At 40.6% G+C, this 17969-nt stretch overlaps 1 protein-coding gene across 9 annotated transcripts in view; it reads right to left on the minus strand.

Moving 5' to 3' along the window:
• The window catches only part of ANK1 (ankyrin 1), a 190909-nt gene that overhangs the window by 6301 nt on the left and 166639 nt on the right, over positions 1-17969 (minus strand). For 6 of the 9 annotated variants that reach the window (XM_051975589.1, XM_051975583.1, XM_051975588.1 and 3 more), the window contains 4 exons: positions 15814-16144; positions 8257-8340; positions 7018-7083; positions 6397-6535 (listed from right to left, as the gene is read on the minus strand). In XM_051975589.1, the coding sequence (XP_051831549.1) occupies positions 6434-6535; positions 7018-7083; positions 8257-8340; positions 15814-16144 (583 nt within the window). In that variant the 3' untranslated portion in view covers positions 6397-6433. Of the gene's footprint in view, positions 1-6396; positions 6536-6942; positions 7084-8256; positions 8341-10130; positions 11829-15813; positions 16145-17969 lie in introns of those variants that run through there. The other 3 variants (XM_051975591.1, XM_051975584.1, XM_051975582.1) reach the window with 3 other exon arrangements.

Here is a 17969-nt window from a genome sequence, read left to right on the forward strand (position 1 = left end):
GATCCTCACAATAACCTAGGGAGGGAGGTTCTCTTATTATCTCCATTTATAGCGAGGGAAATGGAGGCAGAGTTTAAGTGATTGCCCAGCTAGTAAATATTCGAGGCTTGATTTGAATTCAGTTCTTCCGGACCCCAGGCCCAGTGCTCTATCTACTGCACCATTTAGCTTCCCCTAGTCATACAATGTAGTGTTGCCACAAAATTTTTCAATTAATTTTGTATTATATTTTGGATCCTCCCTGATGTTCTCCTGGGGGCATGACGATGTTTTGTTTCACTTTGCTTTCCTTTTTCTGTCTTTCTTTTTCTATTTGTTTTTTTTTCTTATTTCGTATTTAGTTCTAAATACATTTTTAAAATTTTTACATTTTGCATTTTAAGAAATATTAAGTTTTTTAATTTAAAATAATGTGAAGAGCTCAAGTCCCCTAGAATTTTTCAGTATGCAAAACATTATTCTTGTGACAGCCTTATGAAGTAGGTGGTTATAACCATCACTTTCATTGGACAGATGAAGAAATGGGGCTATAGGGTTTAAGTAACTTATTTGGCCGATGGTTTATGTCCAGGAGATAGTGGAGTCAGGCCAGGCCTTTTGAGTCTGACTTTCAAGGTTCTTTTTCCTATATTATAATAACTCTTATTTTTTATGGGGGCAATCGCTCAGGGTCACATAGCTAGTAAGTTCACATTTGAACTCAGGGCCTCCAGGGCCAGTGCTCCATCCACTGTGCCACCTAACTGCTCCTTCCAGATACATGCTACGTGACATTTTTGGAGAGGTTTGAGGGGTAAGGAACTCAAAGGAAAGCAACAAACAGGAAGGTGTTCCCTTGAGAGAAATTTATTTGTATTTTCTCTGCATATATTTGATAGGCAACAGAGGAGAGATCACTGACCTTTAAGTCAGGAAAACATGGGTTAGAGTCCTACCTCTAATAATATATACGGGCCCAGCACCTCAGTTCAGTCTCAGTGATCATAAATTGCAAAACAGTACCAGATCAGAGACTTTCCTCACTGGACTTTCCCTACAAGAGTGAAATCAGAGGTCCAGGTTAAAAAATAGAGAAAACATTTTGGGTTTACTTCTCTGGCTACATATTGTGTCACTCACAGGGGTCCTCAAACTATGGCCTAAGGGCCAGATGCGGCAGCTGAGGACGATTATCCCCCTCACCCAGGGCTATGAAGTTTCTTTATTTAAGGGCCCACAAAACAAAGTTTTTGTTTTTACTATAGTCCGGCCCTCCAGCAGTCTGAGGGGCAGTGAACTGGCCCCCTATTTAAAAAGTTTGAGGACCCCTGCAGAAGAATGTTAGCTTCCTGAAGGCAGAGTTTGTTTTGTTTTGGAGGGCATCTAGAAAGCGCAGTAGAAAGTGCATAGGGCTTAGAGCCTGGAGTACCTGAATTCAACTCCAGATTCAGACTAGCTGTGTGACACTAGGCAAATCATTTAACCTCAGTTTCCACAACTGCAAAATGGGGTAATAACAGGATCTACCTCCTTGATTGTGAAGATCAAATGAGATGATAATAATTAATGGTAAAGTGCTTAGCACAGTGCCTGGCACATACTAAGTACTAAATGATATATAAAAATGAAGGACAAACAATAAAAAATGCTATAGAAATGTTAATTGTTGCTTCCTTATGAATAAAATTTAGCAGAGTATCTTGTATACATTAAATGCTTAATGTTTGTGGAGTAGATGAATAGAAAAATGTAGGAATTATTGTTCTGAGTTCTTGACCCCTGTAAGTCTTTATTTATCTCTTTTGCCTTTGGCATGGAAGTGGGGGTGGGGGCTCCATGCCATCCTGGTGTTTTATTCCAAATGGCCTTTGTATTTGAGCTTGCAGGGAGGTTTGGCTACGTAGGCTCTTTGTGATAAACACACACTTTCACACATGTACACACACACACTCACACAAGTGTGTTTCTTTGGATGGGAAGCTCTGCTCTCAAAATATCAGCACCTCAGCTGTATCTTTCCCCCACTACAAGCTCAGCAGCCCTATGATTGAAGGAGCAATAATAATGAGAATTCCCAAATGTATGTGGTGCTTTAAAATAGGCAGAATGCTTTACGTATATTATCTCCTATGAGACTTGAACGCCCCCAAATGTAGGTACTACAGGGATTATGATTCCCATTTTACAGATGAGCCAATTAGAATTTGAGATATTAGTACTTTTCCTATGCTTATGCAGCTATTAAGTGTCAAGGAGTGGATTTGAATCCAAGTCTTTATGTCTCTAGTTCGGGCACTTTATCTGCTATCCCTTATTTATGTAATGCTTTATGATTCATGATGCACTTGCCTCACAGCTGCCTCCTGAAGGAAGTCATTCACAGGATTATCTCCCAGTGAGGAAGATGAGTCTCAGAAAAGGTAACTTAATTTGTTCCTCTTGGTCCTACGCAGGCAATTAAGGATCAGAGCTCTGATCCTTGTAGACTCAATCTCTCTCGGCCTTAAATACCACTCTCGTTTCTCAATGAGGGGCAGATTTCCCCTACCACCCAGCACACGGCACGGAGTTGCTTCTTTCCCTGCCTGCCAGCTGCCACAGGGGTACCTAGGGAATTCCAGCTGGACGTCCGTGGAGCAGGAGGCCCGACAGCCATGGAAATGGACTCATATGGCAAAGAAATGGACTCAATTCCAAAGCTGCCTGCCAGGCGCAGAGGCATCTGCTGGTCCAGCCCAGGAGCTCAGTTAATCAAGAAGGGACCATATGCTAAGCCAGCTCCCCTACCCAGGCTCCTGTGGCAAGGCTGGGGTTAACTCTATGACCTGCTTAAGCTGCTGAGTTGCCACAGCTCTAAATTTATCCTACAAACTGGCTCCACCAGTCATTTTTCTCCTGAAGTGTTTGGACTTGACAAGAGGAGCCTGGTCAGCATTTTGGCAACTTTTAGTATCTACAGTGCTTTGCCCCATGGGGGTGGAGATGGGAAGAGGGGGTTGGAAACAGAAGCCTGCCAGCCCACAGCTACAGAGTCTCAGAACTGCTTCGCTTGGCCATTGCAGAACCAATCCAGAGACTCCTGGTTGGCAATTGAGGCCCCCAACCTCTCTACACATTCAAGGTAAACCCAGGAAAAGTCCATCCTGAGCCTTGGAACAAAAGCAATCTCCCTCCACTCCTGGGCTAAGGCTACTCAGCTCTTATACTTCCTCATTTTGGCCATTCCTGGGGTTCTGGCCCACTGAAGTCCTCAAGAACTCAATTTAAGCCTTTTCTTGTTAATGGTAATAATAACCTAGACACACAACTGTCAGAGACATAGAAAACTGGCTTCCTTGGGTTCAAAAAATTCAAATCCAGTCTCAGACACTTACTAGCTGTGTAACCCTAAGACCTCTATTTGTCTCCATTTAAACCTCTGTCTGCCTCAACTTTTCTCATCTGTAAAGTAGGAATAATATTGGTACCTGCCTCTCAGGTTGTTACAGTGAGGATCAAATGAGATAATGTTTACAGAGATAAACAAGATAATGTTTATAAATGTTAAAAATGTTTACTACTCTTCATAAACCTTAAAGAGCTATATAAATACTAGCTATTATTATACATGCTGGCTATCATTTTGGGTGGTGTCCGGGCAACTCTTTGAGACTGTAGGTTTATAGTCTAGTTCCCCATCTAGCTGTGTAAGTCATTTAATCTTGTTTGTCTCAGTTTGCTCAGCTGTAAAAAGGGTATAATAAAAGTACAGTGCTACCTCCCAGGGTTATTGTGAGGATCAGTTGAGATAATATTTGTAGAGCACTTATACAATACCTAGCATAGAGTAGGTGTTTGATAAATGCTTATCCCTTTCTCCTTTCCCCATCTACATTGGTGGGAGGCATTTCTATAACGTGAGTTCTCTGACTTACCCAAATGAAATAATGGATCTGGACCAAAAAGAAAAAAAAAAAACAGCACTTTTCATTTTACAAAATCTTTCTTGTCCACCACCTTGTAAGATAACCAGCACAGGTCTTATCACCCTAGTCTTATAGCTTCAAAGACAGATGCTCAGAAAGAGGCTTAGTTTAACCCCCTTATTTTACAGCTGATGAAGGTCTTACAGAGAGAACCTTTAGCAGGGCAGGATTTGAATCGGGGTCCCAGAATCACAGAAACCTAAAGCTTGGAAGGGACCTCCAAGATCATCTGTCTTAGTCTTTTCCTACATAAAGGAGTCTGCCCTCTGAGGAAGCTCTGACCCCACATCCAGGGTCCCTTCCATCTTTTCTTCTGACTTTACTATGCCTGAAGCTCTTTCCTCTCTAAAATTTTTCCTTCTTCCTTGAAAGTTACATTTCAATATTTAAAGACACTTATACTCAGGCCTCCAGTTGGGGACTTAGCAATCTTACCATTGCTATCCCTTGTCTTTCCTCTTTGCTCCATCCCCTTCATCATCATTATTTCCTATATTAATCCTACTTCTATCTATAATTTTCTATTTCCTGAATGACTTTCTTATCCGCTACTTCATTTGGGACTTCATAACATCCCTGAAAGATAGACAGAGTCTGCATTTTCATTACTTTTACAGATGAAGAAACTGAGGCATAAAAAGATTTTTGGTTTTTTTTTTTTAAATTAAGTGAATTGCCTCTGGGACTATTCTGCTTGTGGCAGAATTAGAGCATTGCTGAAGGTAAGTGTTTGGATAAAGGGGGATATTTGATTCCCAAACAGAAGATATAGGACCAATCAGTGTTTGGCGCTAAAGCAGATGCTTTGCTTGAATGACAGTAAGAAGAATCTCTACAAAGGGCATCTTCTTTTTACACCTGCTGCCACCATTCTCATCACCTCTTGCCTAGATTATATTGAATTAACATTCTGACTGGTTTTTCTCTGCCTCCCAACTCTCCAGGACAAAACAAATTTCCCAAGACAAGGATCTAGCTTTACTTTGTAGAGGAAAGAGCACTGCAATTGGAGATTGAAAGCTGTGGATTTGAATCCTGGCTTTGACACTTAAGAGGCTTGCAAACTTATTTTCTAGACATTGTCTCAGTCCCCTTGAAAACTTTATGATATAGGCGTTACAGTGATTGTTCCTATTTTACAGATGAAGAAACAGACTCAGAAAGTAACTTGACTTTGTTCACTTAATTAGTGACCATCTGAGGCAGGATTGTGAACTTGAGCAAATCCCAGTTTCTCTAAGAGGATTTTTAACTGCCTCACAGGGTAGTGAAGAGAGTGTTCTACAAACCACCTGGTGTAATGAAGAGAGTACACAGAGAAATCTAGTATTGAATTCTTCTTTGATGCTTACCAGCTGTGTGACTCGGGAAAGATCACCTAACCTTGCCAACTCTCCACACCTATAAGATGGGGATAAAACCACCTGCAGAAAACTATCTTACAAGGCTCAGAGAATGTATCATTTGAAACTCTACAGGACTATGAAATAATTGTCATGATAATAATTATTCATTATAATGAATAATTATCATTGATTCTTATTAATAAATACTAAAAGGACTGGAATTTAAGAATACCGAGAAGGAACAAGTAGATTTTTGCATCAATTGGTAAATTGAAACTTCTATTAACAAACCTTAAAGTATGATATAAATGTTATTATTATGATGTCACTTATTAAAAAATCTTCAGTGGCTTTATATTGCCTATAGCAAAACATCTTAAACTGTGGTTTGTGATCCCACATATTACTGTGTAACTGAATGTAGGGGTCGTGAAATTATGAATTATTATCAGTAAATGTTTGAATTGTATACCTATTTTATATACCTATGTTACATAAAAATTTCTTGGGGAAAAGGGGGCTGGAAGTGGAAAAAGTTTGAGAAACTGTGAGCTCCAAGATAAAAAAATATATATACTCTTGACCTTCCATGGCATTTGAGAGCATCTGCAAATTGCCTCTAATTGACCTTTCTAGTCTTATTTGCAACAATTTGCTAAATTCAGTATTCCAGCTAAACTGGATGCTTATCTGCTCCCTTTTTCAGCCTCCGATCCCTATCTAGATGGTCATGAAGGACATCCTTCAAGTTTGGAATGTCCCCAGTCCACATTGTTCCCTTTTGAAATACCTCTATCCCTCCTAGGACCTATTTAGGTACCATTTTCTCCATGAAGTCGTCTTCCTTGATTGCTTTCAGTTAAAAGTGTCTTCTCCCCCCTCCTATTTTCCTAGTGCATATTGTCTGGAACTTGCCTTTGCCTTCATTGTGCTGTCCTTTTTACCACATTTAGGTTGTATTGCCTCTATTAGGGTCTTAATTCTTAGAGAGTAGGGTCTCTGTTGTTATCTCATCTCTGTGGTCCCAACACTGAACATGGGGCCTTCTTTACATGCATGCATGCATTGGCACAGAGTTTAGGGAATTTGAAGAAAGGAGAAATTACCTCCAAAGAGGCCATTCGACAGGGAGGGGCCAGGAGATCACTGCTTCCCCCTTTTCAGGCTTGCTCGTTTCACTATCTGAGCCCCCTTCCTCCCTTCGATCAGCTCCGATTGCAGGGTACTACTCCCTCTCACCTCCGCCTAGAGAGAGCCGGCAATAGAGGCAGGAAGGCAGGGCAGATGGCAGGAAGGCAAGGCAGATGGCAGGGATAGAGAAAGACAGACAAACAGAAACAAAAGAATAGAAGAGGAATCAGCAAGGAAGTAGGTAAGAACGAGGCCCTCAAGGAAAAGGGAATGGCCCCAGGGCTCTCTCCCCCTTCTCAAAATGCCTCAAGGGAGCTGAGACCAAGGGGTAAAAAACAGGGTACATATAGACAGAATCCCAAGTTGAGCTGGAAGAGATGAGAGACAGCTAGAAATAGAGTCCAGGATACCAGGAAAAAAGAGGCGGTGATCGGCTCTTGCCTCCCCAGGGCTGCTGCGGTCTGTGAGAGGCAGACCCCAGTGTGAGAGGAGTCTCTCTGGAAACCAGAGACCGCTCATACCTTGGCATGTTTCATAAAGTCATCAATATCTGTTTCCAGCTCACTGGACTCCTGCAGAGACCCCTCAGTATTCACCTCCTCCAGTTCCTGCGTGGCCCTGTCCCCAGATGTGTCTATCTGCCGAACCACTTTGCGGATTATCTGAAAGAGAAAAAAGATGGGGTTTCTTTCTTTGTCCTTCCAAGCACAGTGCCATGGCCAGTTCTGCTTATGGTTCACTTACTCTATAAAGAACCCTTTCTTAAGTAGGGGATACTGTATTTCCTTTTCTCCTCCATGTCTCCTCCTGATATCTCTGTTAACAAGCTAGCATGAGGGGCATTTGCCAGAGAAGAGGATGGTGTTCAACAGCTATAAAATGAAGAGTAGGTCTAAAGGACTTCAGCATCTGTGATCTTACTAGCAATGCCTCAGGTCAAAGCAGACAGAGGCATTGAGGAACAAGGCAATGTATTTTTTTTCTGACGCAATTGGAGTTAAAATCTTTGAAGAAAACTGTCATAATGGAAAAAACAATGGATACTTATTATGATTGTGCTACTATGGTTAACTAGAGAATCAGGGCTTGCTTAAATCTTGACTCTGCTACCTATTATAGTCCAATCACTCAACTTTTCTGGGCTTCAATTTCCTTATATGTAAAATGAGGGGACTGAATTTATTTCTGTGCAACCTATGAAATACTGTCAAGAGATGAAATCTGGGTTAGCCAGGGGGCCATGGTAACCATAAGAAATAAGCATGGCATCATGGATAGAGAGCCCAGCTTAGAGATCAACAAGACTTGAGTTCATATTCCATATCTACCCTATATTGGCTGTGTCACCGTAGGCTATTCATTGTGATATCACAGTAAGTAGCCCAGGTGCATCTCCAAGTCTGTAAGTTACAAGGAAGGTGCCTGATTTAGAACAGAGAGTGAACTCATTTGTGTATCAAAAGGAATGATAAAAATCACCAGTTTTGTCCCTATCCCTTCGGTGACTGAATGTTTTGCATTTTGGGGGGGGACAATTTTGATTTCAAGAAAAGAAAATTGGCTGTCAAAGAGAATTTCCTCTCTGAGACCATATATTCCAGTTTTGGAAAATACAGTCACTGTATCCCAGATAGTAACTGTATCCAAGATAATTACTCTATCCAAGATAGTCATTGTATCTAGAAGCCACGAAAAACTCTACATTGGTCTCCCTCATTTGGGGTAAGCAAGGAAATGCAGTCTCAAGTACCCATGGATTAACCCTCTTCTCCCTGAAGAGAAGTTTCTGCTGCTCCCCATCCATCTGACCCTTCCCCACCTAGCTGGGCTCTCACCTTCTTTGTGACAATGTTGCCTTGCTCATCAGTGAATTGTTCTTCAGTCACGTGTTCCCCTGGAATATCCTGAAGCTCATTTCCCTAGAGTTAGAGAAGAGGAAATGTCAGATTTAATAAGGTAGGGAGGCAGGGGTCAGGGAGATGGGGCAGATAATGGAGTGGTGGTGGCAGCAGCAGCCATAATCACAGGAAAGCAGGGACACAAGGAGCATGGTGGGTAGTCAATGGGAGCATGTGGGTCGACATGGAGCAGGACCACAAGGTTTGAATCAGGAGGGAGTCCTGAGCAGGTTTGCCAGGACCACTTTTTGTGCAGAGTACTTTATATGTTTGACACCACAAAAATCATCCTGTTATAGAAATAACTCTAAGCTTAAAAATGATTCTTCTTTTCTTTCCTTCTTTTCTCAGGATGAAGTCATCTGTCCAGGGTCACACAGCTAATAAGTATTTGAGGCCAGATTTGAACTCTGTTCCTACTGACTCCAGGGCTGGTGCTTTATCTGCTGTGCCATCTAACTGTCCATTAAGCCTAATTCCTGAAGGTTATGCCAAGGAAGGGAAGTTTTGATAGATCAGAGCAGCCTGGAAAGATTTTGTATAACAGGCCTGGTAATAGGGACTATGTGTAGGCTGCCAGAGGACCGGACTAGCTTGGTGTCAAAGGTCTCATTACCTCAGAACCTTAGAATGTTGGCCACCTGGTCATGAATATTTTTGGTCATATCAGTTCAAGAAGACTTTCAATAAAGTATTGAAGAGGAGAAGGTGTCATCTGCATCTCTGAAGGGAATATCCACATACACCTTCTGAGCAGAGATTTTCTTTTTTAAGATGTTTTAATTTGCATTTCTCTAATCAATAATGACTTAGAGCATTTTTTTCATATTACTACATATGTAGTTTAATTGTAACCTCATGAATCCTCCCTATGTTATGCTATATACATGGTGATTTATTTTTGTCATTTTGTATTTAAGTTCTAAGTGAGTAAAAATTTAAAAAATGAAAATTAATAGTGATATTTCAATAGATCGGTTTCCTTTGTATGCCTGTGTATTTTATCTTATACATTTAAAAACATTAAATGGAGAAGGATTCTAGATAATAAACCAGATTGTTAGAAGGGTCCATGACACAAAAAGAGATGAAAGAATCCTTGTTTAATACCATTGAAATATTACAGTTTTACACAGTATTTTTACATTTGTTATCTCATTTAAACTTCACAACAATCCTGAAACATAGCCATAGAGGTGTCCTTATTCCTATTTTACAAGTGAAGAAATCAAAGCTCAGGAAATAGTTTCTACACCTAAAGAAAGGTGTAGGGGGCAGGGTTGGACCAGGTGAATTATGATACCTCCAGACAACTGTGGATTAAATTTTGGAACAGATACTGCACTTGTAGAGGAAGTTTTCTTTCTGAGAATTTCCTAAATCAGTGAAATTATTGGTCTGTTCCCCTCCCAGAAAAGGGCCAAAACTAGGGGACAGAGTGTAAAACCCATATATTAATAATCCCTGGATTTAAGGAATTCAACATTCTAATAATATAGCAATCTAGGAGGTTGAATGGTTTGCCTAATCAAGCTGATAAATGATGAGCTTGAGACTAGAACCCAGATAGCCTGACCTCTAATTGGAAGCCATTTCTACCACCGAGGAAATTCTGGGGAAAAATGGGGAATGTCAGCCATGGAGAGGGGCTCATTCTCTGCCCTTCTTCCTCTTTTGACATTTGTGCCTCTCTCCTGGGGTTTTAAGGCTTCCCCTTCAGCCCTCTATTCTTCCCCCTCAAGATCTTGGAAAGGCCTTTTGGGGCCCTTGTCCCTGAAAGGGCACTCCCTACTCCTCCACTTAGCTTTTACCTTCACAATGACCCGACGCCGCACCACCCTGGTGGAGATGGATTCTTCGTCGTCACTCAGGCCCTCGTCCTCCCCTAGCTCCTTGTCCAGTTCCTGGTGTAAACGCTTCAGCACATAGTACAGGGAGCCACGGACAATGTGCATGACATTCTGACAGCTGACCAGGAAAAAGCTCAGCAGAACCAGCATGACCAAGAGCTGGGTAACAAAGGTCCACATCTTTGCTGTCACTTCACTGACCCGGCTCAGGGGTGCCGAGCGGTGCCAACGGCCCAGCCACGGAAGGGGTCTGCCTTCTCATTCTCTCCCTGGCTTACGAGCTCACTAGGGGATTCATCTAGTTCTCTTTTGGGGTGTTAGGCTTCAGGAAAGTAGCAGAAGGGAGGAGCCCTTCAACTGGAGCAGTCCTGGGTCTGTGCATCCGCCCTCCGACATAGCCATCCCGGGCTGGCCCGGGGTGACGTCAGGGCTCTGTAATTTTAGCCCCTGCATATCAGTTGGCTGGGGCTGGTCATTTGGGTAAGAAGGAAGCAGGCAGGTGCAGCTGTCCTCTTGAGCGCGACACTCATGTCAAAGTCACTTATGCTCAGGAAAGTGACACCCCTGGTTTCTGCACCCTTCCCTCTTCTCCTAGGACTAACAAATGAGGGTCTTACTCAATTGGTTTTCTTAGGATCTTTATGCTAGATGAGTGCCAGGGCACCTCCTGTCAAAGAGAGGGCCTTCTTTTGGGGGGCTTTTCGTATATGGGAAAATTCAGGAATTCAAAATCAGGTCAGGAAATGCATCTGGTGAGATTCTTTTAAGACTGTTGTCCTGGGACCATAGGTGATAGAAATTCATGCATTTGCCACCAGAGCTGAGAGCTTCAAGTAGGCCCTGGAAGGTCAGGTTTATTTCAAAAATATTCCCAGGAAGCAAGCAATTTCTATAAGTGGTGTTGAGTGAATCCCTTAGGGAATTTAGCCCAGGAAGCTGGGCCAAGAGAGGAGCAGGGATGATTTCTCTTGACCTAGAAGAACACAATTCTCTTGTATATCATAGAAATAATTTATTTAATTGATGTCTCTTTCTCTCTTTTTCCAGATTTTCCCTTATTCCTCAAAAACCTCTACATTTCATTCAAATTAGTCCAGTCAACAAACCTCTATGAACAACTGCTATGTGCCAAAGCACTGTGCTAAGTGTTTGGGACACAAAAAGAGGCAAAAGATAGTCTCTATCCTACAGGAACTTAAAATTTAAGGGGAAATTATCCTGTTCTCTGTCCTTGGCATCTCACTTGCTTCTTCCTGCTTTTGCCCCATGCCTGGAATGCACTCAAGCTTCACCTCTGTTTCTTGGAATTCCCACCATTATTGAAGATTTTGGTTAAGGTTCCTCTCTCACTCAAGGCCTTTCCTGATTCTTTTACTTGGTAGTTTATCTTTGGAGGCGGATAAGTGGTACACTGGACAGAAATGCTGAGCCTGGAGTCTGGAAGACCTGAATTCAAATCCAGACATTTAGTAGCTGTGTGACCTAAAAAAGCACTTAACTTCTAGATGCCTCTGTTTTCTTATTTATAAAATGTGGATAATAATACCTCCCAGAGTTGTTGTGAAGATCAAATTGGATAATATTTGTAAAGTAGTTAGTGCAGTAGTAGGTATTCTATAAATGTAAGTTCTTTTCCTTCTTCTTCTTCTTCTTCTTCTTCTTCTTCTTCTTCTTCTTCTTCTTCTTCTTCTTCTTCTTCTTCTTCTTCTTCTTCTTCTTCTTCTTCTTCTTCTTCTTCTTCTTCTTCTTCTTCTTTTTCTTCTTCTTCTTCTTCTTCTTCTTTTTCTTCTTTCTTCTTCTTCTTCACTTCCTCTTCTTCCCTACCTCCCAGGATTTCCATGAGGATTAAATGAGGGAACATTCATAAAGTGCTTGGAAAATCTTAAAAAACCATATAAATGCTGGCAATTGCCTGTATACATATTTTCTCCCAGTAGAATTTAAGCTATTTAAGAACAGGGATTGTTTTCATTTTTATCCTCATATTTTTTGTCTTTGTATCCCCACTGCTTAGCACATAGTAGGTGTTTAATCAATGTTAATTGAATTGAATTAAATGCCCTTACATTTTTTGTCCATGTTATGCCCTTTTTTTGAATGTAAGTTATCAGAGAGCAGTCCATGCATGTGTAACCACACAGGCGTTACGTTATGTGTGCACAAGTAACAAAAAATGCTGCTACTGTCAAATGAAATAATCCTACTCTCTACAACAGATGCTCATCTTTTCCAAATCATTTAGGGGAAACAGCACAAGGCTAAGGATCAGAAAAAAGCCTAGATTTGGAGTCAGAGGATCAGGATTTGTAGCTCTGGCTTTGTTTGCCACTAAGTGATGTTGAGAATATCATCTTTGAATCTTTGAATCTACATTTCCTCATCTATAAAATGAGAGAGTTGGATCAGATATTCTCTCAGGTTCCTTCGTGGTTTTAATTTTTTGAATTTATTAAATCCCAGCTCTTAATTTTGTGAATTAAATGCTATTTATTAGTTGCATGAAGTAGTTAGCTGGCAGAATAGATTGAGCATCAGGCCTGATTCAGGAAAACCTGAGTTTAGATCCTGTCTCAGATACTTACTAGCTATGTGATCCTGGGTAAGTCACTGAGCCCTTGACTCAGTTTTCTCATCTGTACAATATCTTTGCTACAAAAATTCCCAATGGGATCATAAAGAGTTGGACATAACTGAACAACAACAGATGCCTTCAATGAGTCAATGGAAATATCAGTAGCCTGTTATCCTCTATGAGAGCATTCCAGCCTAGCTGTTTGCTAAAAGGATGCCCAATTTAGCTGACCAGCTAAATCCCCAGATTTAGAGTAATAGGATCTGAGTTCAAATCCCAACTTTGCTTATTTCTTCCTGTATGGCATAGGCAAATTATTTATGATTCTCTGGGACTATATTTGCAGCAGTGAAGGGGTTAGACTTTAATTAAAGCTTTAATTAACCTTTTTGTGTGTGTGTGACACAAAATCACTTTGACAATCTGGAGGCAACCCATTTAGAGGTGATTTGGAGCCAGTTCAAACCAGTTCCCAATTAAATTGTGGTATATGAATGTTATGGAATATTATTGTTCTGTAAGAAATGACCAGCAGGATGAATACAGAGAGGCTTGGAGTGACTTACATGAACTGAGGCTAAGTGAAATGAGCAGAACCAGGAGATCATTATATACCTCAACAACGATATTGTATGAGGATGTATTCTGATGGAAGTGGATTTCTTTGACAAAGAGACCTAACTCAGTTTCAATTGATCAATGATGGACAGAAGCAGCTACACCCAAAGAAAGAACCCTGGGAAATGAGTGTAAACTGTTTGCATTTTTGTTTTTCTTCTTGGGTTATTTCTACCTTCTGAATCCAATTCTCCCTGTGCAACACGAGAACTGTTCAGTTCTGCAAACATATATTGTATCTAGGATATACTGTGACATATTTAACATGTATAGGACTACTTGCCATCTCGGGGAGGGAGTGGAGGGAGACAGGGGAAAAATCAGAACAGAAGTGAGTGCAAGGGATAATATTGTAAAAAATTACCCGGGCATGGGTTCTGTCAATAAAAAGTTATTATATAAAAAAAAAATCACATTTTCTTAAAAAAACAAAACAAAACAAAAAAATCCAGTTCCCAATGATGAAATTTTCAGTATGGGCATTTGTACCTTAGAAATTGTCAAATCCTATAAATCAGAGCTTGATTTATTGTTTTGTTGATCATTTAGACTAAATAAAGTGATGGAGAAAATGCAAATAATGCCAACTAAACATAAAAATGGGTCATGTGTATATATTTTTTTCTTGATGAGTTTGTTGTTAGGTATATACCAGTACATTCCTACCTACATTCATAATTGAAGGAAATAATTGATTTTACTCAGAAGTCAATGAAAATATGGAGAAAGATCTACCAAGAAAACCCCAAAAGGGGTTGTGAAGAGTTAGTGTAGTGTAATTGAACAACAAAACATGAAAGTAAAATTACACCTTTTTCCTTAACTTATATTCATGGACTCCCTGGAATCTATCTGGATCCTCCGGGAGGGGGGTGGGGGGGGAGGCTTTGGATCTTAATTTAAGACTCTTTGGTCTAAATGATCTCTAAGGCCTAAATCTTCCTGCCCTAGATCTTAATGATTATTTGATCCTATGATCAAATTCTATCTTTTTCCTCTTTCTCTCTCACTGTCCCCAAGCTCTAGTGAGAGCATTCCTAATCTTTCATGCTCCCTCTGACAGTCTGTCTCAGAAATCACATTTTTAAATGCATAAAAGAAAACATATAGAATTACAGAGGAAACCAAAAGTTAGCGAAAATAAAGATGTCATTTCCCCCCAGCTAAATCTATACTTCCAAAGCATTCATAGACCTCAGGTTAACAACCACTCTTTTAGACCCAGTTCAATCTGTGTCTGTTCCTGGAAGCTCCTTTCCTAATCCTTCCCCAGAGAGGTTGGTGGGGGGAGGTGGTAAGGATTTGTAATACAGCAGAAACCCAATTAGGGAGAATGCAGGATGGTAGATCAATGTTATAAATGGAGACCAGCAGCCAGTCCAACACTCACATATTTGGCAGGACAGCATTCTAAATAAAACTATTTAACTTCTGGCAGGTTCTTGAAGCCAGGAATCTGGGATTATCTTGGAATCTACCCTGCCTTTAGGGCCTACTAAGTAGTGATAACCCTGAACTACCACTGAAAGACCCAAAGCAAGGAAGAGTTAGGAAGGGGTGGGAAAGGAGAACATGTAAGTAGGTGGTATCAAAATAAGATTAAGTTTAGAGGCAGAAGAGTTGAGTTCAGATCTCAATTCAATCAGTTATCAGCTGTGTGATCTTGGATAAATCCCTTTATTTCTATGGAAGATAAAAAAGGCTCTTTTTAATTTATAAAATGCAAAGAAGGGTTTCCAAAGATGATTTCTAAGGTCTCTTCCAATGAGGATTTCTGAGTCTATGAGAAAGTAAGGCAAAAAAGAAAGAGGGAAGGAGGGAAGGAAGGAAAGAAAGAAGGGAGAGAGGAGGTAGGGAAGAAAGAAAGGGGAGAAAAGAAGGAAGGGATGGAGGAAGGAAGGGAGACAGGGGAAAAGGAAAAGAAGGGAGGAAGGAAGAGGAAAGAAAAGAAAGAATAAAGGAAGGGAAAGAAGGAAGAGAAGAAGGGAAAAAAAGAAAGGAGGGAGAGAGGAAAGAAAAGCAAGAGAGAAAGGAAAGGAAGAAAGGAAGGGAGGGAGGGAGGGAGGGAGGGAAGAAAGAAAGAAAAGAAGGAAGGAAGGAAAAAAGGGAAGGAGGAAAGGAAGAAAGAAAGGGATAGAGGAAGGAAAAGAGGGAAGGAAGGAAGGAGGGGAGGGAGGGAAGAAGGAAAAAGAAAGAACAGAGTGCAAATTGAAAGGGATTAATGAGAAAAGCGAGAAACCTATGATGGGAACTGGTCAAGCACAACTTAGAAATGGTTGACTCCTCTTGCTTTAGGCCAATTCAATCTGGTAGGGTGTCAACAAAAAACAAATGTAGAGAATAATTTAGCTACAATTGAGCAAAGTGAATGAAATGTTTGAATTTGTATTTGGGAAGTTCCATAAGAACTGCCAAAAGGACTTGGAGCTGCCTAGCTGTCTTCATGAGCCTTACCTTGACTAGCCTGGAGAAGGCACTCTCAGTTTCTTCCATCCATTTTCCATAGCCCTGACTCAGAACAGGTGGATGTCTGTGCTCTCTCTCGGTCAGGGGGCTCTCGGACTCTGACTGTTCCAAGGAGTCGATTCGCATGTGCTCTACTGTGGGCATCAGGATCTTCTCATATTCCTGAGACCCACTGGGCTCCAGGCCTTTTACAGAAGAGATGGTGGTTATTGTTCTCTGGATTGAGTGTGGGCCTCCCGTGACCTCCTCTTGCCAAGAGCTCTGTGCAGCATCTTTCAGGTAGGAAGTGATAGAGCCGTCTGTGTCCCAGTCCTTTGTTCTGGAGTCCAGACCGGGAGGTAATGGTTGGAGAAAAGAAAGAGCAGTCTAGTTACATTGCTGTCTGTTCCTGACTCTCTCCCTACCTCCAGCCCAGCCCATTAAAAATAGTGAGAAGCACTGAGTTCCTCTATGGCTTAGCCAGACAGACTGAGAACATATACTAACATCTACATATAACTGATAATAGTCCTTGTAGCAGACTCTTAGGGGTTCCCTAGAGCTGAGGTGCTAAATGCATGTGGTCCATAATACTTCTGAGAACAGCCTGAATCACATTTAAATATAGTTCCTATCAGATTTTGTTGTGTCTATGTATTAATAAAAAAAAAAAAAGAAATACATAAGCATGTGAATATGCAACCTGCAGGGATATGGGTAATATAGTGGATAGAGTACTAAGCATGAAATCAGGAAAAGGTGGGAGTAAGTACAAGGATGAAAATTTTGGTTTAATAGAAGGAAAAATCCTCTAACAATTAGAGTTTACTAAACTGAGGTGGAATGCTTTAGTAGATAGTGATTTTCCCATCAACAGCAAATGCAATAGAAGGGAATTCATGATTTTTAAGGGGTTAAAAAAAAGATCTAAGAATTTCTTCCAATGCTAAGGTTCTGTGACCATAAGTTGTTTTAATTCCTTTCAAAGAAAGGAATTAAACTACATGAATATTATGTGCTAGGGAATGTACTAAATGTTTTATAAATGTAATTTTATTTGATCCTTAAAACAACCCTGGGAGGTAGGTACTATTATTATCTTCATTTTACAATTGAGGAAACTGAGGCAGACAGCGGTTAAGTGACTTGCTCAGACGTATACAGGTAATATCCATGGTCTTTTTTGAACTCAAGACATCCTGACTGAGTCCAATATGCTATATGCTGCCCTAATTACCTTAGGGCACACCAATATCTTATTTTTATCCCTTACGTAGAAACTTTACATCCAATTTTCGGAAGAAATTTCATTCCCTTACCATATACAAGACCTTACCAAGGTCTTTGATCCAGGTGAGGAAGGCAGGGAACTTAGAAAGATAATGACACTAATTTTTTCTATTGTAAGGATCAGGTTGCTGCTCAGGAGCCCTCTTTGAAACTCTTAGGAACAGCTGGGAGATCACCTAGTCCTGGAGATGTTGGAAAATGGAATCAGAAGCCACTAGGTGGTGCCATGGTGTACAGAATACCCAGTCAGTGGTCAGGAGTAAACGCAATTCAAATACAGCTTCAGACACAGAGAGCTGTGTGACCCTGGACCGGTCACTAAACCCTTATATGCTTCAGTTTTCTCATCTGTAAAATGGGATAATAATAGCCCTATAATATAGAAACTATTAGAAAATAAAGAATAAGAAAATAAAGCTCTTAGCAAAGTGTCTAATATGTGTTATTCAGTCATTTAGATTGTGTCCGATTTTTTCTGACCCCATTTGAAGTTTTCTTTTTTATTTTTTCCTTAGCAGCTTTTTTATTTTTCCAAATACATGTGAATTCATTTTTGTAAAACTTTCTTTTCCAAATTTTTCTTCCTTCCCTCCACCTTCCCTCTCCCCAAGACAGCAAGCAATCTGATATCAGTTAAATACATGCAGAGCATTTAAAGGTTTTCTTGGCAAAGATACTGAGGTGGTTTGCCATTTCCTTTCCCAGTTATTTTTACAGATGAGGAAACTGAGGCAAACAAAGTTAAGTGATTTGTACAGATCACACAGCTAGTATGTGTCAGAGGCTACATTTGAACTCAGGTCTTCTTAATTCCAGTCTTGGATTTTTAACCACTATGCTACCTGAGCTGGGATAAGTCCAGTTTCCCAAATCTG

The sequence above is a fragment of the Antechinus flavipes genome, chromosome 2 (genome assembly GCF_016432865.1).
Source record: "Antechinus flavipes isolate AdamAnt ecotype Samford, QLD, Australia chromosome 2, AdamAnt_v2, whole genome shotgun sequence".
NCBI classification, from domain to species: Eukaryota; Metazoa; Chordata; class Mammalia; order Dasyuromorphia; family Dasyuridae; genus Antechinus; species Antechinus flavipes.